The following is a 22,613-nucleotide window of genomic DNA, read 5'->3' on the forward strand; positions in this document are numbered from 1 at the left end:
GGCTTAAAGAAAGAGATGGCGGGATGTACTTACACGTTTAATAAGTATTACCCAGTCTCTGGCTGAAAGAAACCTAGCATTCAGGGGTTCATCAGACAAACTCTTCCAACCAGGTAATAGAAACTTCCTAAAAGAGGTTGAATTACTGGCAAAATTTGACCCCGTTAAGGAAAATCATCTCAGCAAAATGAAAGATGGAGAGACACATGCTCATTACCTTGGGAAGCGCACACAGAATGAGCTGATACAGATTGTGAGTGACACAATTCTGGAATCAATAGTGACTCAAGTAAGAGACTCCAAGTACTTCTCCATTATCTTGGACTGTACACCTGCCATTAGTCACCAGGAGAAAATGTCCATTATTCTGAGAAGCGTGGCTTTAAAGGGAAAGCTAGAGATCAAGGAGCACTTCCTCGGCTATGTGAATGTTGAGGTTACAACAGGCTTGAATCTGTCCACTGTCATCTTAGATAAGCTGAACGAGCTGAAGATTCCATTTGAAGATTGCAGAGGGCAAGCTTATGATAATGGGGCCAACATGAAGGGCAAGCACCAAGGAGTACAAGCCAGACTGCTCAAATAAATCCCAGAGCCGTGTTGGTCCCATGTGGAGCACATACTCTAAACGTTGTCATCGCAGATGCTGCCAAATCTTCAAAAGATGCAGTTGGGTTTTTTGGGGCATGTGCAAAAGTTTTGCAAGTGTTCATTTTTACATTTACAGTTTGGTCATTTAGCAGATGCTCTTGTCCAGAGCGACCTACAGTCATTGCATTAAAATAAGGTTGGTTTATAAAAAACAGGTCACAGCAAGTAAAAAGTTTCTGTAACCGTTACTGAGAATGTTGTTGTAGTTAAGGATACATTGGTCTTCAAGGAATTTTGTATTTGTAACAAGATACCTTTTGATGTATCTTTGCCGAATTCTGGCAAGTGCCAAGTACTTTACTGTAATATTCACAGTAACTTACCACCAGCTTCCTATAAATTACTGTAATATCAGCGCAATGATACAGTACAATACTGTAAAATTTGCCTACTATACTGTAAGAGAGTAAATGCTACTGTAATCATAATATTGGTATTTTACAGCATTTTACTCTAATTACATGGGATTGGTGCAAACAGGTTGGCTGTTAGGTATTTGTATATTACAGAAGTTTTATGAATATTTGGTGTTTTATATCACTTGCACTTCTAGAGGCCTAAACAAAGGCTTCCAAACTGGCCATGATTACAAGGCAAAATAAACCAAAAGGACTTGGCAAAGCAGTCAACCAGTAAAGGTTTAAAGGTCCTGAACAGTCATTCTGAAAAGTACTTTTTCTCTCATGGCTAACTACCAGAAAGTTTGAAAAGACAGGCTGAGTAGACGGGAAGCTTATATTCATGATCTCGCCTTGACTGACAGCACTTTGAAACGCCAATGTCAAGCAACTTGGATTCCGTGAGCGGTGTTGCAGTAAAATTATCTCAAGCTAATTTAGTGATACACAAAGCAACTCAAACAGCATTGAAATTGCATCAATGGTATAAAATATTTTTTTATACATCTCCTGTTTGGCATGTCTCTTGTGATACGGTTCACAGCAGCACTGACGGATGTGTTGACTTGCCAACTGCGTCAGAGTTTTGAACGACCCTTCCCCCCCTTTGGTTCCATGCTGGCTGATGACCTAGCTAGCCAGTAACTAGCTAACACCAGACACAGATGAAAGGGGAAACATATGTATCTTTGCCATAGATGAATAGTGTACACTATTAATTATATTTGCTGACACCATTTTGGCACTAGTAGAGTAGCTATCTAGCTATATAAACAACGGCCCTCTGCAAAAACACCTTCCCGATGTTGGTTACAAGGCGGTACTTATTTAAATTAGGTAAGAGAATATTGGTGTATTAAAATGAGAGTTAAGGTGATGTCACCTTGTCTCCTTAATAATGAATCAAAGTGTTTGACATTGGGGCGGGGACCAGTAACTTTCAGATCAAACTTGATCAATGTAGAAGCAACAGTCATTTTTCAAACTTTGGTCATCATACTTTGATCTGGTTTCCTTCAAATATCATCATATTTCATGAAAAACATGATTTTGACTGTTCGTGACCTTTAAGACTTGCTGCCACTGATCTGTCCCAAATCATGATTCTCGAGTGAGTAAAAAGAGTAGTTAAAAAATAAGGAATCATTCTCTAACTTAACATCACTAATCATCACATCTACACGCTCTCCTCTGCTCACATTTTAACAGCTGTTTGTGACCAGACTAAAATAATCTCTCCAAGCCAAACCTTCATACCATAACCGCTTACCACTACACACAGCCTACATCGTTGTCACCGTATTAGCTAACATCATAGTCAACATAGCGACTATAACTAATGGGTTAGTAAACCCAAAACTCCAATCCATGTGTACAATCATGCTGTACAGTGTGCTGCAAGCAGGTTAGCAGTTATACTGGCAATAAATGACTATAAACGAAGGCTTACATCGACTTGGAAGAATTGGAGTGGTAGCCAGCTAGCTAACATAAATAGCATTCCTCTCTGAGTCAGGTTGTTGATTAGGCTAAATTAGCTGCATTAGCTGGCTAAATGAAAGTGAAAGGGGAAAAAAATACAACTAAATATAGCTATCTCTTTTTAAAGAAATGTATTTGTTCAAAACTCAACTATTGTCTTTCTCTCTCTTTGAGTCAACTACTCACCTCATTTTATGCACTGCAGTGCTAGCTAGCTGTAGCTTATGCTTTCAGTACTAGATTCCTTCTCTGATCCTTTGATTGGATGGACAACATGTCAGTTCATGCAGCAATGGCTCTGATAGGGTTGGAAGACGTCCTCCGGAAGTCGTCATAATTACTGTGTCAGTCTATAGAAGAGGGTGAGAACCATGAGCCTCCTGGGTTTTGTATTGAAGTCAATGTACTCAGAGGAGGACTGCTCTTTCTATAGCATAGACTAACCAGGTGAATCCAGGTAAAAGCTATGATCCCTTATTGATATCAATTGAGACATGGATTGTTGTATGTGTGCCATTCAGAGAGTGAATGGGCAAGAAAAAAGATTGACGTGCCTTTGAACGGGGTATGGTAATAGGTGCCAGGCGCACCAGAATTAAGGCTGTTCTGAGGGCAAAAGGGGGTGCAACTCAATATTAGGAAGTTGTTCCTAATGTTTTGTACACTCAATTTATTTAGTATCGTTTTATCTAAAAATGATAACTTTTTTAATGTTTCACAATTGACATTTTACTGAAATTCACTTGATCCTCCTCTGAGGACCCTCCACTGCTATACAGATCGTTCCTATCTTCACTTGCTATAACAAACAGCTGTTTAGTGGGCAGGGTCGTTATGGCTGAGCTCACTGCAAATTCAATACTGGTCAGATCCTTATCCTCACTCTGCTCAATGGCATGTTAGTACTTGGTACCATCAGGACCTACATGTATATCATCTTTCCCCTAACCGCCTGCTAATACATTTCTCATATCAAAGTCAGTTGGCCAAGTCACGCTCTTAACCTCTTGGGCATTTTAAACCTTTCGCATTCATAATTTTCAAAGTTAAGGATACAAATGGTTTAATTAGAAACAACAAATTTTTTAAAAAGCTTCTTTGAAAATCTATATAAATCCGAATTCAACAACAGTTGGACTGATACTACAGCCTTCTTAGACTCAATAACCCTGAAGCAACTATCAGCAGACAAAAAAATAACCACTAAAAATAGAAATCACCCAAAAAGAAACATTAGACACTGTTAAAACATTAGCGTGGAGAAAAGCACCAGGAATGGACAGCTGTCCCATAGATTTTTATTTGACATTCAGGGACAAAGTAGCGCCCCATTTACTCAAATGACTACACACACGTCACTCAATTCAGTGCTTCCGAATTCCATGTATCAAACAATTATTTAAGTTATATTAAAACTAGGGAAATCTAGAGAATACTCTGCATATAACAGTCCCAAAATTGCGACATGAAAATAATAACAAAACTCATAAGCAACAGAATGGCAAAAGTCTTACCAGACTTGATACACATGAATCAAACGGGGTTTATTAAAAATAGACACAAACAAACACAAGAACTTGTTTCAGTATAAAGCAATACGCTGAAAAACAAGATGTAGATTTATCAATAATGGCTGTTGTTGCCGAAAAGGCTTTTGACCGTCTTGAATGGCCTTTTCTAAGAAAAAAATGTGGAAGCCTTCAATTTTCCAGCTTAAATAATACATGACATAATTTTCTGGAATTTTCCAAGCTGTTTAAAGGCACAGTCAACTTAGTGTATGTAAACTTCTGACCCACTGGAATTGTGAAATAATCTGTCTGTAAACAATTGTTGGAAAAATTACTTGAGTCATGCACAAAGTAGATGTCCTAACCGACTTTCCAAAACTATAGTTTATTAACAAGAAATGTGTGGAGTGGTAGAAAAACAAGTTTTAATGACTCCAACCTAAGTGTATGTAAACTTCTGACTTCAACTGTATATATGTTTTTGTATTGTAATAAAAATGACTAAAACATCGTAACAGTGAAAAAAAATACCCTTTTCATTAACTGAACTGAGATGCTGGGATTGTTGGTCTTCTGTTTACTGAAACCATAAAAAACAGATACCTTATTTGCATAAGTATTCAGACCCTTTGCTATGGGACTCGAAATTGAGCTCAGGTGCATCCTGTTTGCATTTAACTTCCTTGAGATGTTTCTACAACTTTATTGGAGTCTACCTGTGGTAAATTAAATTTTGGAAAGGCACACATCTGTCTATATAAGGTCCCACAGTTGACAGTGCATGTCAGAGCAAAAACCAAGCCATGAGGTCGAAGGAATTGTCCGTAGAGCTCCGAGACAGGATAGTGTCGAGGCACAGATCTGGGGAAGAGTACCAGCAAATGTCTGCAGCATTGAAGGTCCCCAAGAACACAGTGGCCTTCATCATTCTTAATTGGAAGACATTTGGAACAACCCAAGACTCTTCCTAGAGCTGGCCGCCCAGCCAAACTGAGCAATTGGGGGAGAAGGGCCTTGATCAGGGAGGTGACCAAGAACCCGATGGTGACCAAGAACTCACAGAGATCCTCTGTGGAGATGGGAGAGCCTTCCAGAAGGACAACCATCTCTGCAGCACTTCACCAATCAGGCCTTTATGGTAGAGTGGTCAGACAGTAGCCACTCATCAGTAAAAGGCACATGACAGCCCGCTTGGAGTTTGCCAAAAGGCACCTAAAGGAATCTCAGACCATGAGTAACAAGATTCTCTGGTCTGATGAAACCAAGATTGAACTCTTTGGCCTGAATGCCAAGTGTCATGTCTGGAGGACACCTGGCACCATCCCCATGGTGAAGCATGGTGGTGGCAACATCATGCTGTGGAGATGTTTTTCAGTGGCAGGGACTAGGAGACTAGTCAGGATCGAGGGAAAAATGAACGGAGCAAAGTACAGAGAGATCCTTGATGGAAACCTGCTCCAGAGCACTCAGGACCTCAGACTGGGGCGAAGGTCCACCTTCCAACAGGACAACGATCCTAAGCACACAGCCAAGACAACACAGGAGTGGCTTTGGAACAAGTCTCAATGTCCTTGAGTGGCCCAGCCAGAGCCCGGACTTGAATCCGATCTAACATCTCTGGAGAGGCCTGAAAATAGCTGTGCAGCGACACACCCATCCAACCTTACAGAGCTTGAGAGGATTTGCAGAGAAGAATGGGAGAAACTCCCCAAATACTGGTGTGCCAAGCTCCAAGGCTGTTATTGCTGCCAAATGTGCTTCAACAAAGTACTGAGTAAAGGGTCTGAATACTTATGTAAATGTGATATTTCAGTTTTATTTTTAATACATTTGCAAATATTTCAAAAAAACGTTTTTTTCTTTGTCATTATGGGGTATTGTATGTAAATTGATGAGGGGAAAAAACAATTTAATCAGTTTTAGAATAAGGCTGTACGTAGCGTAACAAAAAAAGGAGCAAGTCAAAGGGTCTCTTTACTTTCTGAATGCACTGTAAATAGCTCAGAGAATCTGGCCCCATATTCAATCTCTATTGTTTTCCTCTCTGCCTTGGTCTTCGCTTGTGTCCACCTACTCCTTTGCATTTTGTGAACTTCATTTTGACGTTGCAGTACATGGATGTCCGTCCAGTGCATGGCGGCGTAATTGGCTTCTTTCACCCCATATCCGTGGAACTGTCTGTAGGCATTTGTTGCAACCTGTGGGTGCTTGACCTGGATCTGTGTTGTTGAACAGATAAAAAGATGGTGGTGAAAATCCAAGTAGGCTACGTAAGTTAAAGACATGACACTAACAAAAAACTTCTCTAATAAATGTTTCTGGTAGAATGACATTGAAAATAAACACGGGCATGAAAAGCCTGGCAATAAAGTAGCCAACTTCATAAATAGTTACGATATATTATCGATGTACACTAGTTGTTAGTTGGAGAATATGCTAGACAAGATTATGAATGCTTTTACAGAGGAGACACAAACAACTCTGTAATAATAAACACACACGTACCATGTTCATCCTGACAAAGTAACTTCTTGGTCTATTCTTGCTGCAATGGCAATTCCTCGGGAAAGGTGGCTGTGTCTTGTCGTTCAACTGTCCATTGATGAGTTCATTTATCATAGAACTCAGCTTTGTGTTCATAGTATGCTGTCTTTCCCAAAGTCTATGGCAGTGGCCACACTCATGGGCCAAGTCCTGGGTTTGAGATCATCTGCCTTGCGCTTTGACGTGATAGAAACACTAAATCTATTCTTACAGCCAATCGTCAGTAAATAAAACAGACGTAGAATTACTGATAAAGGCTTGTGGATTCGTGCCCCAAAAGTCAAGATGGTGGATAAATGAAGATGTCTTACTCAGGCCGTTTACCATTGAAAACAATGGTAACAGTTCCAGTTTACTTAGAGGGTGGCTCTCCCATATCCTCCTATGTCAATTAGTTAATAGACCAATAAGTTCTAAACCTTTCTGCCAATAACAGATAGTTTTCAGTGGTCCCCTCCCCATTCAGATGACTCCTAGACAGTCTAGGAAAAGTCTGGCTTGAGAAATTGGTCTTTGGTTAAAAACTATTTGTGTTTCTTTTTGACCATTTTAATTGAAAATAATTATGGTAAGGTACTTATTAACCAGAAATGATTTGATATTGAGATAGAAACGGCCGCATTGTACATTTAACAGTTCTGAAATGTGCGTTTTGATGCTGTGTCTCCAGATCATCCGCACTGTGTGTAAGTTGGCGTACGGTGATGCATGGTGGTCAGCGGCGATGATGGCTGACCATGGGGACAGACGTCAGTCGGTGAGTCGCCAGCCTTCCTTCACCCTGTCGGAGTGGACAGATGCCCAGGAGGACCTGATGGACCTGGAAGCTGAACCCCAGACCCCTGTCTTTGACCTGAGCCTGGACACCAGGACAGAGGGGGACATCACCACCCTCTCTGTTACACCTGTGGGCCTGCAGGAGAGGTCAGTGGGAGGATGGAAGTGTGTGGAGGTGCTCTAGGGGGAATGTCTGTGTGTGTATGCGTTCATGCCTTTTTCTTGTGTGTGGGTTGTTGTGCTTCTGCGTGTGCGTGTGCACAATTACGGCACAACGTTCTTCTTGTATGTGTCTGTACGTTTGTTCTTCTTGTATGTGCCGGTGCCGTCCTGTGTGTGTGGGCGCGTGCGTGTCTGTGTGTGTGTGTGTGTGTGTGTGTGTGTGTGTGTGTGTGTGTGTGTGTGTGTGTGTGTGTGTGTGTGTGTGTGTTAGGAGGGGCTCCAACGTCTCTCTGACCCTGGACATGTGTTCTCCTGGCTGTACGGAGCCCTATGGCTACGGAGCCCAGCTCTCCCCCAGAGACCAGACTGCCAAGGAGTACCTGAGGGAGGGAACAAACACTCTCACCCCTAGCCAGCTCCACACACGCGCTATAGACGACCAGGCCCTACAGGCTGAGTTCTATGTGAGTAAAACACACATGCCAAGGAGCGCTGTACATCCAGAGGCTACTAGAAACAGTTGGTGGGTGAGATGTGGACACAGTGAAAAGCATTAGCATACCCAGCTCCATAGAGGATACGTTACATATTTAGGCTGAGATACACATTCTCTCTCTCTCAAGACCAAGGTAATGTAGGTCTACACACTCACAATCGCACAGAACAGGTCTCCATGCAGTAATATTGTACACAATCACACGCAAGGTAGAGGGGATAATAAAGTCAGTAACGTACAGGTGCACACTCACAATTAGTACACGGTAAATCAAGGACAGTTGAAATGAGTCATTTTGTTGTTGAATTGACTCTCCTGGAGAGTGATACGCTCCCTGGAGTTAGTGATGATAACTGGAGTTGATTGGGAGCTAAAACTATGGAGTAGCCACAGATGTGGGAGGGGGCGTCATTGTCATATTTCCCAGCATGCTCTGTTGCAGGTTGTCACAAAATACTTTGTGCTGTTGTAAGGAGGACCAAGGCGCAGCGGAAGTGTGGATACTCATATTTTAATTTTCAAAAAAGGAGTAGAGCATCCACTGAAAAAACAATAAACACCACAGTGACAGTCTTACAGGTATACAAAACGCAGTGTAAAAACAACCACCCACAAACCCCAGTGACAAACGACTCCTACATATATGACTCCCAATCAGGAACAACGATTCCCAGCTGTTCCTGATTAGGAGTCACAAGACACACACAAGACTGCCACGTCCTGACCCCCAAACTACTACCACAGCTCCATCTGCTGGTCAGGACGTGACACAGGAAGATTCTTAGAATTGTTTGTTTCAATAGCTCTGTTTTCGCATGTTTTATTTTATGCTACACAATATGTAACGTACATTTTCCTAAACAAATCTAATCTGTAAGTGGTTGGATTTATTGCAATTTACTGAGAAGGCAGTTGGAGTTTAGATGATCTCGGTAGTCTCTGACAAAAGTACTCTTCCCTGACATGCAGAGTCATGGCTGATGCAAAACTGCAGGACATCCTCCCTCTTAAATGGATACCAATCGAGATTGGATGTCACATTCTAAGCCACCATAATATGGCACATTAAGAAATAGGTGAATGAGACTTTACACCCTTACACCTCAAATGGGACCATTTAAACTTCAAAATAGTGCTGAGTTTGAGTCCGTAGGAGTTGAATGAACTCTTGCGATTATATTGTGAGTAAACATTACTCAAAATAATTTACTCTAGAATACTGAACATCACTGCAGAGAGTTATTTTCAATTAATCCTGTACTGTTACGGTCGTGATAATGGACGGACCAAGTCGCAGCGTGTGTTGAGTTCCACATCTTTATTAAAAGTGAAACTTCTCAACAAAAAACAATAAACAAGCAACGAAACGTGAAGTAACGTAGTGCAATAAGCACATACAAAAACAATATCCCACAAATGCAGGTGGGAACAGGGACACCTTATAAGTATGATCCCTGAATAGAGACAACGATAATCAGCTGCCTCTAATTGGTAACCATACTCAAACCCAAACATAGAAATATATCGACTAGAACACCCCCTAGTCACGCCCTGACCTACAACACCATAGAGAACCAAGGGCTCTCTATGGTCAGGGCGTGACATGTACAGAGTGAAATGCAGAGTTAAATATCAACACTAAATTGATCATACACAACTCTGAAAAAATAACTTTCTTGCCAGAGTACCCCCCCCCCAAAAGTGCGGACTCCGCAAAAACCTGAAACCAAATGGGGAGGGTAGGGGGTGACTAGTGTCGGTGGCGGCTCCGGTGCGGGTCGTAGCCCCCGCCCAGACCCCGGATCCGGCCATGGCGCCGGGCTGAACGCCGTGCCTGGACTGGGCATTGGCGCAGAGGAAGGCTCCGGTCTTGGAGCGGTACTGGATGCCATGCCTGGACTGGGCACCAGCGCAGAGGAAGACTCCGGCCATTGAGCGGGACTGGACGCCGTGCCTGGACTGGGCACCGGCACAGAGGAAGGCTCGGGCCTTGGAGCGGGACTGGACGCCATGCCTGGACTGGGCACCGGCGCAGAGGAAGGCTCCTGCCAGGGAGCGGGACTGGACACCGTGCCTGGACTGGGCATCGGCGCAGAGGAAGGCTCCTGCCAGGGAGCGGGACTGGGCATCGGCGCAGGTTGCACCGGACTGAGGACACACTCCTCAGGTTGAGTGCGTGGAGCCGGCACAGGACGCTCCGGGCTGGAGAGGCGCACTGGAGGCCTAGTGCGTGGAGCCAGTACAGGTGGCACAGGACTGTTGACACGCACTTCAGGGCGAGTGCGGGGAGCTGGCACAGGACGTACCGGACTGGGGAGGCACACTGGAGGCCTGGTGCGTGGAGCCGGCACAGGTGGCACCGGACTGTTGACACGCACTTCAGGGCGAGGGAGGGGAGCTGGCACAGGACGTACCGGACTGGGGAGGTGCACTGGAGGCCTGGTGCGTGGAGCCGGCACAGTTGGCACCGGACTGGTGACACGCACTTCAGGGCGAGTGCGGGAGCTGGCACAGGACGTACCGGACTGGGGAGGCACACTGGAGGCCTGGTGCGTGGTGCCGGCACAAGTGGCACCGAACTGATGACACGCACTTCAGGGCAAGTGCGGGGAGCTGGCACAGGACGTACCGGACTGGGGAGGCACACTGGAGGCCTGGTGCGTGGAGCCGGCACAGGTGGCACCGGACTGTTGACACGCACTTCAGGGCGAGGGCGGGGAACTGGCTCAGGACGTACCGGACTGGGGAGGTGCACTGGAGGCCTGGTGCGTGGAGCCGGCACAATTGGCACCGGACTGGTGACGCGCACTTCAGGGCGAGTGCGGGGAGCTGGCACAGGACGTACCGGACTGGGGAGGCGCACTGGAGGCCTGGTGCGTGGAGCCGGCACAGGTGGCACCGGACTGTTGACACGCACTTCAGGGTGAGGGCGGGGAGCTGGCACAGGATGTACCGGACTGGGGAGGCACACTGGAGGCCTGGTGCGTGGTGCCGGCACAGGTGGCACCGAACTGATGACACGCACTTCAGGGCGAGTGCGGGGAGCTGGCACAGGACGTACCGGACTGGGGAGGCGCACTGGAGGCCTGGTGCGTGGAGCCGGCACAGGTGGCACCGGACTGGTGACACACACTTCAGGGAGGGTGCGGGGAGCTGGCACAAGACGTACCGGACTGTGGAGGCACACTGGAGGCCTGGTGCGTGGAGCCGACACAGGTGGCACCGGACTGATGACACGCTCTTCAGGGCGAGTGTGGGGAACCGGCACAGGATGTACCGGGCTGGGGAGGCGCACTGGAGGCCTGGTGCGTTGAGCCGGCACAGGTGGCACCGGACTGATAACACGCTCCTCAAAACGCCTGCTCTGCAGCATACTCCTAGCCAACATCATTCTCCGATATCCCTCCTCACACTGCTCCATCGACTCCCAGGCGGGCTCTTGCTCTCTCCTTGGCTCGGCCGACCACCCCTCATGCCCCCCTCCAAAAAAAATTTGGGGGGGGTTTCTGTGCCTGCAGTCCCCGGCGTCGTCGCTGTCCTTCCTCAGTCCTCTGCGACTCCCGCCAAGGAGGGGTCTCGCATCCACCCATGATCTCCTCCCATGTCCAACTCACCTTATACTCCATGGCATGCTGCTTGGTCCTTTTGAGGTGGGATATTCTGTTACGGTCGTGATAATGGCTGCGCCCGTGTGTTTAGTTACACATCTTTATTAAAAGTGAAACTTCTCAACAAAAACAATAAACAAGCAATGAAACGTGAAGTAACATAGTGCAACAAGCACATACACAAACAATATCCCACAAATGCAGGTGGGAACAAGGACACCTTAAGTATGATCCCCAATTAGAGACAATGATAATCAGCTGCCTCTAATTGGGAACCATACTCAAATCCAAACATAGAAATATATCGACTAGAACACCCCCTAGTCACGCCCTTACATGTACAGAGTGAAATGCAGAGTTAAATATCAACACTAAATTGATCATACACAACTCTGAAAAAATAACTTTCTTGCCAGAGTATGTTTTACTCTTTTTAGAGCGGGACCAAATGTTATCTGTGGCAGAGTTACATTTTCTTCATTTAGAGTGAATTGTCATTTGTGTATAAACTATTTGTGTATAATCTAAACTCATCAAAAAAAGAAACGTCCTCTCACTGTCAACTGCGTTTATTTTCAGCAAACTTAATATTTGTATGAACATAACAAGATTCAACAACTGAGACATAAACTGAACAAGTTCCACGGACATGTGACTAACAGAAATTGAATAATGTGTCCCTGAACAAAGGGGGGGTCAAAATCAAAAGAAACAGTCAGTATCTGGTGTGGCCACCAGCTGCATTAAGTACTGCAGTGCATCCCTCCTCATGGACTGCACCGGATTTGTCAGTTCTTGCTGTGAGATGTTACCCCCACTCTTCCACCAAGGCACCTGCAAGTTCACGGACATTTCTGTGTGGAATGGCCCTCACCCTCCGATCCAACAGGTCCCAGACGTGCTCAGTGAGATTGAGATCCTGGCTCTTCGATGGCCATGGCAGAACACTGACATTCCTGTCTTGCAGGAAATCACGCACAGAACGAGCAGTATGGCTGGTGGCATTGTCATGCTGGAGGGTCATGTCAGAATGAGCCTGGAGGAAGGGTACCACATGAGGGAGGAGGATGTCTTCCCTGTAACGCACAGCATTGAGATTGCCTGCAATGACAACAAGCTCAGTCCGATGATTCTGTGACACACCACCCAAGACCATGACTGACCCTCCACCTCCAAATCGATCCCGCTCCAGAGTACAGGCCTCGGTGTGACGCTCATTCTTTCGACGATAAACGAGAATCCGACCATCACCCCTGGTGAGGCAAAACCGCGACTTGTCAGTGAAGAGCACTTTTTGCCAGTCCTGTCTGGTCCAGCAACGGTGGGTTTGTGCCCATAGGCGACATTGTTGCCAGTGATGTCTGGTGAGGACCTGCCTTACAACAGGCCTACAAGCCCTCAGTCCAGCTTCTCTCAGCCTGTTGCGGACAGTCTGAGCACTGATGGAGGGATTGTGCGTTCCTGGTGTAACTTGGGCAGTTGTTGTTGCCATCCTGTACCTGTCCCGCAGGTGTGATGTTCGGATGTACCGATCATGTGCAGGTGTTGTTACACGTGGTCTGCCACTGCGAGGACAATCAGCTGTCCGTCCTGTCTCCCTGTAGCGCCGTCTTAGGTGTCTCACAGTACGGACATTGCAATTTATTTCCCTGGCCACATCTGCAGTCCTCATGCCTACTTGCAGCATGCCTAAGGCACGTTCACGCAGATGAGCAGGGACCCTAGGCATCTTTCTTTTGGTGTTTTTCAGAGTCCATAGAAAGGCCTCTTTAGTGTCCTAAGTTTTCATAAGTTTGACCTTAATTGCTTACAGTCTGTAAGCTGTTAGTGTCTTTTAACGACCGTTCCACAGGTGCATGTTCATTAATTGTTTATGGTTCATTGAACAAGCATGGGGAAACTGTTTAAGCCCTTTACAATGAAGATCTTTGAAGTTATTTGGATTTTTAGGAATTACCTTTGAAAGACAGGGTCCTGAAAAAGAGACGTTTCTTTTTTTTGCTGACTTTATTCGTTTACAACACACGCAAACAGTGACACTCTCACAATCATGCCCATTGCACACACAATTCAGTAGGGTCCTCACTTCCTCTACACAGCCATACATCGCTAAGCCACGTCCATTGTTCTGTTGCCATTGACAGGAAACTCCCATGAACTTTGTGGACCCAAAGGAGTATAACTACCCGGGCCTGGTGAGAAAGAACCGCTACAAAACCATCCTCCCCAGTGAGTAGAGACACTACAAACGGCAGCCATTTTGAATCCGTCTCTGAACCTCTGTCACAAAATGGTATGTAGCGTAGAGGTGAGAGACAACGCTGGACACACACCTTGTAATGGGATCTGGTGTTTTCCAGACGCACACAGCAGAGTGATACTCCGGACAGCAGATGAAGATGAGTTCCTCAGTACCTACATCAACGCTAACTACCTACAGGTACGTCTTTGTCTGCCTACTGCTCCCTCTCAGCTACTTCCTGTACTTCCTCTCAGCTACTACCTGTACTTCCTCTCAGCTACTTCCTGTACAAGCACTGCCACCCCAGCTGGGGGGGGGGGCAAAAAGGCTTGGGTCGGCCCTGTGTACAAGGGTCCTGTGAGATCTTCTACGTGCCCTCACTTGAACTACTGTGTTGCTTTCCTCAGGGTTACGGGGGTGAGGAGCGGGCGTACATCGCTACCCAGGGTCCTACAGTGAACACAGTGGGAGACTTCTGGAGGATGGTGTGGCAGGAACGCTGTCCCATCATTGTCATGATCACTAACCTAGAGGAGAAGAATGAGGTGAGGAGGGAGACAGGGAGAGAGGGATGGATAGGGGAGGATGGTGTGGTAGAAGCCCATTCTTCCCAGTAAATGTCCAATGTGAAACCCTGGCTATGTGTTGCCCCCTTACAGAAATGTGCAGAGTACTGGCCTGAGGACTCTGTGACCCACGAGGGCATCGAGATCAAGGTTGTCACGGTAACCCAGGAGGACGACTACAGCCTGAGGGTCTTCACTCTGAAGGTGAGACTGATAGCAGACAGACACATACAGTATACATCTGTACACCACTGCCAAGGACACCAAGGACATGTATAAATGATATATAAAATGACAATGAGAAAAAGCAGTTTGTGTTATTACATTGACCCTTTTGGATTATGGACTCACTTCTCATCCACTAAGCACTGGCCTCTGAATGAAGAGAGATAGAAAAGCTCCCACAAGTACAGCTGTTGGCTAATAATATGCTTATGAAATCACACAATGAATAACAACACCATATACCTTTTTTTTTATATAAAAAAAAAATTAAAAAGTCACTCTGCGTTCCTCTCACAGTCTGGCTCGGCAATCGTTGTAGTCGTAGCAACTAACACCTAGGTAACAGTTTGTATGTACATGCAGAGGATGAGGCTGAAAAAATGTCTCTGTGTCTCTGTTTGTTTATCTGTGTGCCCATGCATGTGTGTGTGTGTGTGCCTATGCATGTGTGTGTGCATGTATGTGTTAATGTGTGCGTGTGTGTGTCAGTTTGGTGGAGAGGAGCGCAGCCTCAGGCAGTACTGGTACACCTCCTGGCCTGACCAGAAGACCCCAGACAAAGCCCCACCCCTCCTGGAGCTGGTAGAGGAAGTGGAGCAGGCCAGAGCGGAAGCTCCGCCCACCAGCGGCCCTGTCATCGTCCACTGCAGGTAGAGTTGGAAACACAGATATGATACCCACATGATAGTCCAGGAGGGTTGGTCTGTACCATAGAGGTAGAAAGAGGGCTCTAGATGAATATAACCCATTCTAGCATCGACATTGCCATTGAGGGATTCCACCATTTCAAAGTAGTCAACTGGGTGGGGATTCCTATGGGTTGGGAGCGAACAGCCAATGTTCAGAGCATTGTCTTCTTCTTCAAATAGGGTTGCCTATGGTTTGTCAATGGTTAAATGCTATATCCGCCATCTAGTGGCCACGATAAATGAATGACACAAGATTTGGTTCAGGACGTCAGCACTGCAGGTGGCTGTAAATCACCAATATTAGCTTTACACTTTTTATAAACACAAGAGAAGAAGAAAATTGACTACTTTAAAATGGAGATAGCCACAGTGGCTCTTCCCGTGCTGTCACAGACGCCATAATTGCACAGATGCAGAGATGAGTCCTCTTTCTATCTCTGGTCGGTACCATCAATGGGGCGGATGTCTCAGTGGACCCTGTGGAAGGTCTATGCCCCTAAAGACGGAAGACGTGGCAGCACTGCAGCTCTCATAGCTTTCAGTGCATTAGTAGTTAGTCAGGTCAGAAATACAGGTGTAAAACATTCATGGTTCCTCCTCCTCTTCCTTCCTGCAGTGCTGGGATAGGTCGGACTGGCTGTTTCATCGCCACCTCCATCTTGTGTAAACAGCTGAGGAGTGAGGGCGTGGTCGACATCCTGAGGACCACCTGCCAGCTCCGCCTCGACAGGTGAGTCAGCAGTCTGTCTTGGGCTCTCTTTCTTCACACCTGTCTGTCTTCGTCTTTTTCCTGACACCGGTCTGTTCTTTCTCTCCTGTCTGACCCCTGCCTGTGTGTGTTGTGTGTGTGGTTCGCGTGCATGTGTGTGTGTGCGTTGCAGAGGCGGGATGATCCAGACGGGTGAGCAGTACCAGTTTGTTCACCACGTCCTCAGCCTCTACGAGAAGCAGCTGTCCCACATTGTAGAGGAGTAGAGACACACCACTGTACACTATACCTACTGTACTGTACACTGTACCTACTGTACTGTACACTGTACCTACTGTACACTATACCTACTGTATTGTACACTACCTACTGTACTGTACACTATACCTACTGTACACTGTACCTACTGTATTGTACACTGTACCTACTGTACTGTACACTGTACCTACTGTACACTATACCTACTGTACTGTACATTGTACCTACTGTACACTGTACCTACTGTATTGTACACTGTACCTACTGTACTGTACACTGTACCTACTGTATTGTACACTGTACCTACTGTACACTGTACCTACTGTATTGTACAATGTACCTACTGTATTGTACAATGTACCTACTGTACACTGTACCTACTGTATTGTACAATGTACCTACTGTACTGTACACTGTACCTACTGTACTGTACACTGTACCGACTGTACTGTACACTGTACCGACTGTATTGTACACTGTACACTGTACCTACTGTACTGTACACTGTACCTACTGTATTGTACACTGTACCTACTGTACTGTGCACGTGTTCTACTGTAGTGTACCTACTGTATTGTACACTGTACCTACTGTACTGTACACTGTACCTACTGTACTGTACACCCATCTCAATGTCACCCTTTAACACACACAACCACAAAAACAATAACAGACTATGTCAGCCTCATCCAGCCCCCTTCCATTTCAGAGGCCCACGTACGAGAAGCCCAATCTTGATTTAAGTTCCTTAATTCTGCAAGAATTTGACTGATTTGCTTTGCAGACCATGCTCTAAAAGTAGCAATGACTACATGTCTGTCTGGCCCCACTTCTAACGCAAACATTTGTTGTCACACTTGGCAGAGGTCTGTCCAGTAGGATATTTTATAAGATAGGTCCCATCAAGTGCCATTTTAGATTATTCACAGACATCTCCAGATAAGAAAAAGTCCAGCCTATATTCACAGTGTTGTAAAACAATCTCACAGTGAGGGATCACACATTCGTCTGAAACGTAAAGCGCCAACTAGCTTTTCTCTCCTGTTACAACAAAACCATCTCCTTACGAGCAAAAGACGTAGAAAATGTAAATGTTCAAGGTCTTGCGCTCACTGGGCCTCTTCAAATAAACACAGTGCAGCAGGCCTTTCAAAACTCCTGGTGCTTTTCAGGAGCCACCTCATCTTCAGGTTGCATGGTGCTCCGTGTTCATTACCATTGACTGAGGCATGTACCATAGATCTCTACGGAACCCCGGAGGAATGGAACCGTCAGGTAACTAGGCATTGTGTGCAGTCTCTTCAGTATTACCGTACCGTACGTATGTGTAGTCAGTCAGTCATCATGATCTCCTTGGTATTCATCAGACATCATAGCCTCATAGACTTTCACCAGCGTTGTCAGGTGATCACCGAGACTTGATGGGGGGGGGGGGGGGGGGGGGGGGGGCGTGTGCATGTCTCAACTTCTGGGTTCATACATGAGAAGTAATGACTGGCACATACAGTAGCATAGGAATCCAGAGATAGAGGTGCAGATCTACTAGTGAAACGTGCACCTGTTACTTTTTAGCGGGAGTCAAATAGCCTGGGTGCCAGTCTGTTTCGGCTTGCTTGCCAACTCCTTATGGTATTGTCATGTTTTGTCGATTCAAATATAGTCCGCAAAAGCAACAACAACAAAAACAGATCTGAGACCAGGCTAGGAGATAAACATGAAAGTGCAAAAGGGTACAAATGTAAAAGTTGCAAGAAGAAACAAAACCTCTAAACTGGAGTTTGATGGTTTAGCTTTCCTTTTTATTTTATTATTCCCCTCTAACAAAGGATGCAGGTGTTAATGATGGGTAAACCTGACCCTCCAGACCCTGCCTATCAGAGCCCTCCCTCTCAGTGGTGTTGGGCTGATGACACCTCTGCTATCAACAGTACCCTGAACACGTGTGTGACGTTAGCAGCCCATGATTGTTGTATAGATAGGCCAAGCCTACTCCGTATAAAGCACAATAGACCCACTATGGTTGTCTCTCTGATGTTCAGCTGTAAAATGTTCATTTCTGTGTCGTGTTTTGACTGTGTTGACTTAAATGGATTGCATGTGCTGTATGGGACTCTCATATGTCCGTAATCAAAGCGAAGTGATTGGTTGTCCAGCTTTCTGTTGTATAAGGGTTCTCCAATTATCTTGCTTGCTCTCTGCCAATGCTTTTGATACAGTTTGCTTTTGTGAAACCAACCAGAGATATTTTTAGAAAGTTTTTATACAATCCTTTCGAGTAGATGCCTTGTGTATATTTTCCATTTACACCACAATGGAATGTAGCTCATACTGTGGTCAAACCATTGGTTTATATCGCAAGATTTGACAGAAAAAAATGTGACAACTACCCAAGTTACCTTACAACAAAAACCATTGATTGTTTTGTCTTCAGTATAACTTTGATGCCTCTAGGCTTTGCTTCAATATGCTTTGCTTCGTGTGTCTTGAGGTTTTTATCTTCTTTTCTTTTAGAGTTTTCTTTTAGAGTCCTCACACATTCCCCATATGTGGTTTCAATTACATATAAAGGGAAACCACAGTATGGGTTCACTCTAAATGTTTATGCCAATGTCTATGACGAACAGCTTCCAGCCAGGACTGCGACGTGGTTGACACCTCCGGTACTTAACATTGACCGACAATGGTTTCCCCTTGGCGCGAAATTGATTGCGTTGTGGCCTGTGACTCCAGGCCAGATTGACTTCACAACAACATGAGAAATGTGAGCTACGTGACAGCAAAAACAGCGATTAAGAGTTGTATGGGAGAAACCTCTAGCAACTTTCATCTTGATTGAATGAAACTGGTCAATTCCAGCGAACACCCACCAGGAGACAATGTCACTGGTATGTTTGAAAGGGCACCTCACAGAGTAAAAATGAGCAGCAGTATTTCATCCTCTGATTGAAATGTTGAGTTCTGCGGATGGAAGAGAGCTGAAGTGGAACCGCTAGAAACTTGGGGAAGTTGGAATTCAACGATGAAATCCTTTCCTGATAACGCTCGTTGCAATTGATCCAACCGCTTTATTTCGAGTGCTTGTTGTCTGTGCTACCAGGTCTTATCCTGGTGATCCTAGTGAGGGAGAACATCATTGAAATAGCCAACCCAGTGAACAAAATTGGTTGAAAATACTTTGAATGTGTCTTTTTGGTTGGAAAGATGTTGAAAAGATGTCTTCTCAAACAGTTTTGCTCACTGGGAAACTATCAGACGTACTCCAGCCAACCAGCAAACAGCCTACTCTCCTCTGCTACTACAGTATTGCTTTTAAATTGTGAGTTTTTGCATCCAAATAAAAGTAGATTTTCATGAATCTGTGTTGTCGTTTCTCTTTAGAATGCCTGCTGTAGCAGTTGTCAGTACACAACTATAACCACTAGATGCCAGACTATACAATGTAATACAGTGCCATACAACGACTACAACCAGAGAGAAAGAGGCAAAGCAAGAGGGTTTACTCTACCCAAAATCTGTCCACAGAATTTTTGTAAGGAGGTCAATGATAGAGAGTCGAATTTAGACAACTTAAAATGCAATTCCTCATTTGCTACGCCCGGCTTATTTGATTGATTAGAAGTTTCGTAATGGTTAGGTTGTTACGAATGTACTGATATAAGTGGACACCTGGCATTTCAGCAACTTAAAAAAATAGACTTTATATCGGAGTTGTGACTGTTGTATCTGCCCTTTCATTGGCTGGAAGGATCTCCCCCCTGCCAGCCTTCCATCGTTGAGGACATGTATTTCCATTGTTAGAGCGGTCACTTGCTAATATATCATCTTTGCTATGACACATAAAGACCATCCCATTTTATTATGAGAGCAAAATAGCTCACAGTGAGCATTGACCACCACTACAATTGTAGGTTTTTATGCCTATAAATATTCATATGGATCTAGTGTTGATGTTGTTACTGTATTTCTTGGGTAGGCCTGTTTTAGACTGTAATTTATTGGTTCTCTCGGGTATATGTGCTTTTTCCCTTTTTGTTCCTTTTTTGGTTAACTGGTTATTCTTTATTTTCATTCAGTATTGAGCTCTATTAGAGTTAGTATTTGTCTTGGCTCTATACAAAAAAAAATGTAGATCCAATTTTGTGGCTCTTGACTTTCTCATGAGATGTGTCTTTATTTAACTAATGTCAAAGTAACCCGAAAAAAAATCCTAAATTCTTTACAATTCAAAATGGCGGTTAGAGAGTTGATTTTTCATTCATTCCGTGGTCATACAGACAAGGGGGAGATGAAGAGGGACATCACACAGAGGTTAGAGCGTTGGACTAGTAACCGAAAGGTTGCAAGTTCAAATCCCTGAGCTGACAAGGTACACATCTGTCGTTCTGCCCCTGAACAAGGCAGTTAACCCACTGTTCCTAGGCCGTCATTGAAAATAAGAATTTGTTCTTAACTGACTTGCCTAGTTAAATAAAGATAAAATAAAAAACATATCCTAAGATCACAGGCAGCCAGATGGTGGCACCTTAATTAGGAAGGAAGGCTTCACTCCATTCCAGACATTATTATGAGCCGTCCTCCCCTCAGCAGCCTCCTGGGCCCAGGATTCTGCACACCCATCCAGCAACCTTTGAATCGCGGTTGCACAAAATATAATTTTCCTCTCTCAGCGACAGTGCATGACCCCTACGGTCCTTGAAGCGTGTGAGCTCTTGACAGCATGTTGCGTCGCACGCGAGATCAAGGAATAATCGTGCACGTCTCCTTTAAAACCAGTGTCCCTTTAATCCACGGCTCAGGAGGCTGACGTCAACTAACCCCTAAGCCGCAGACTCCGATTGGCTGAAAATGACGTCAACCTGATTTTTTTTCTCTCTCTCTCCCTTCTGAACCATGACCTCATCCATAGTTCATTTTAGTGCTAAAGGCACCTTCTGTTTTCCAGGGACGTTAATGCCTAGTAAATGCAGATTGCTTATCTGTAATTGCGGCCACACGGCATGACCTATATACAAGCGAAACAATTGTAGTGCTTTAATGTGTTAATTTCCTTTATATTCCAGCGCTGTCAACTTTGCGCTGTGACCATAGTGGCTCTGCTGTCGCACAGTGTTTCATTACCCTCGACCCATGACAAGTAAACAGTGACCAAAGTTAAAGCGCTTTGAAGAGGGCTGGCGTGACACACTGTTCCTTTACACATGGAGGTTAGCTGATCACAAATCACCAATCCGGGGACACAGAGGTGAGTGTTTGTGGAGCCCCCCCCCCCCCCCCCCCCCCCTTGTGCAGTGTGTGATCAATCACTTCAATATAAGGTGATTTTCCCTAACCCTTACCCTTTTCCTAAACTTAACCTCAAGTCTCCTAACCTGCTACGTTAATTATCCTAACATGCTATGTAAGTTAACCTAACGTACTACGAAAAAGTCACTTCGGTATCAAAGTGGGGTGAAAATAGTTTTTCCCGTTTGTTTTCCAGTGATCAGTCAGCTATTTGTCAAATAATTCCTCCCCTTGCCGATTACGTTAGCAGGGGGCTAACGTTAGTTGGCTTGCTACAGTAGTGCGGCGTGGTTACGTCCCCCTGCCGTCTGTTAGTGCGCAGCCCCGTATAATGGAAAATAATCAAACCTGGGCTTATTTCTTCTTTATTGTTACAAATACCTCGTATCTTCACATTTTTTCTTTTCATTTTACGGTAGGTGGAATGCAGTTATTTTCTGTTTTTATTTTGGGGCTATTAATCATGTGCGCGATTAATGGGTGGTCGTTTCGCATGCAGATATCCACACGTCACAACAGAACTGTAAATCTACTGCACCGCACTATCATTCTCAATTGACGCACCCGCGCCTGTAGCCTATAATGTAGTCTAATTATCCCCAAGAAATATACTACTAAACATTTGACCACAAGTATGTCTGTTCCATATCTGGTCTTTATTGTGGTCTGTCTCCATTGGGTGTATTGCGGTGCGTTATTTTTGTGTTGCTGCTCGGTTTTATTTTCGCGTCTCTATTTATACTGGATCGTGGGGGAGCGGGTATTGTCACCAGGCCAGAACACCCCGTGGTTTTCATCGTGCTCAAAACCAGAAATACATCGACATAGGCTATATATCTTAACATTTTATTTGTGGATATTTTTTTCACCCCCGTCTTCAATTATTTCCCTACCTTTATTGTTATAATCGTGTTATTGACCTGTGATTTTATAACAACGTGCGGTAATAACACTATAGGCTACTGCTAATGTTGTTTTCGTTACGTGATTGTTTATGTTGAGATATGAATAT

General features: G+C 44.9%; 2 protein-coding genes across 5 annotated transcripts in view; both read left to right on the forward strand.

Annotated features, from left to right (window-relative positions):
• LOC115197045 (tyrosine-protein phosphatase non-receptor type 5) overlaps window positions 1-16,373 on the forward strand; it is a 28,555-nt gene extending 12,182 nt beyond the window's left edge. For all 3 annotated transcript variants that reach the window (XM_029758179.1, XM_029758181.1, XM_029758180.1), the window contains 9 exons: window positions 7,257-7,510; window positions 7,797-7,989; window positions 13,774-13,858; window positions 13,990-14,069; window positions 14,279-14,416; window positions 14,531-14,641; window positions 15,152-15,312; window positions 15,968-16,081; window positions 16,233-16,373. In XM_029758179.1, the coding sequence (XP_029614039.1) occupies window positions 7,257-7,510; window positions 7,797-7,989; window positions 13,774-13,858; window positions 13,990-14,069; window positions 14,279-14,416; window positions 14,531-14,641; window positions 15,152-15,312; window positions 15,968-16,081; window positions 16,233-16,326 (1,230 nt within the window). In that variant the 3' untranslated portion in view covers window positions 16,327-16,373. The remainder of the gene's footprint in view (window positions 1-7,256; window positions 7,511-7,796; window positions 7,990-13,773; window positions 13,859-13,989; window positions 14,070-14,278; window positions 14,417-14,530; window positions 14,642-15,151; window positions 15,313-15,967; window positions 16,082-16,232) is intronic.
• A 4,848-nt stretch (window positions 16,374-21,221) lies between these two features.
• The window catches only part of LOC115197046 (dual specificity protein phosphatase 8), a 62,512-nt gene continuing 61,120 nt past the window's right edge, over window positions 21,222-22,613 (forward strand). Inside the window, exon 1 of one of the 2 annotated variants that reach the window (XM_029758182.1) lies at window positions 21,222-21,560. The gene's annotated coding sequence lies outside the window, so the exon portion shown is untranslated. Of the gene's footprint in view, window positions 21,561-21,893; window positions 22,017-22,613 lie in introns of those variants that run through there. The other variant, XM_029758183.1, reaches the window with a different exon arrangement.

This window comes from Salmo trutta, chromosome 7 (genome assembly GCF_901001165.1).
Source record: "Salmo trutta chromosome 7, fSalTru1.1, whole genome shotgun sequence".
NCBI classification, from domain to species: Eukaryota; Metazoa; Chordata; class Actinopteri; order Salmoniformes; family Salmonidae; genus Salmo; species Salmo trutta.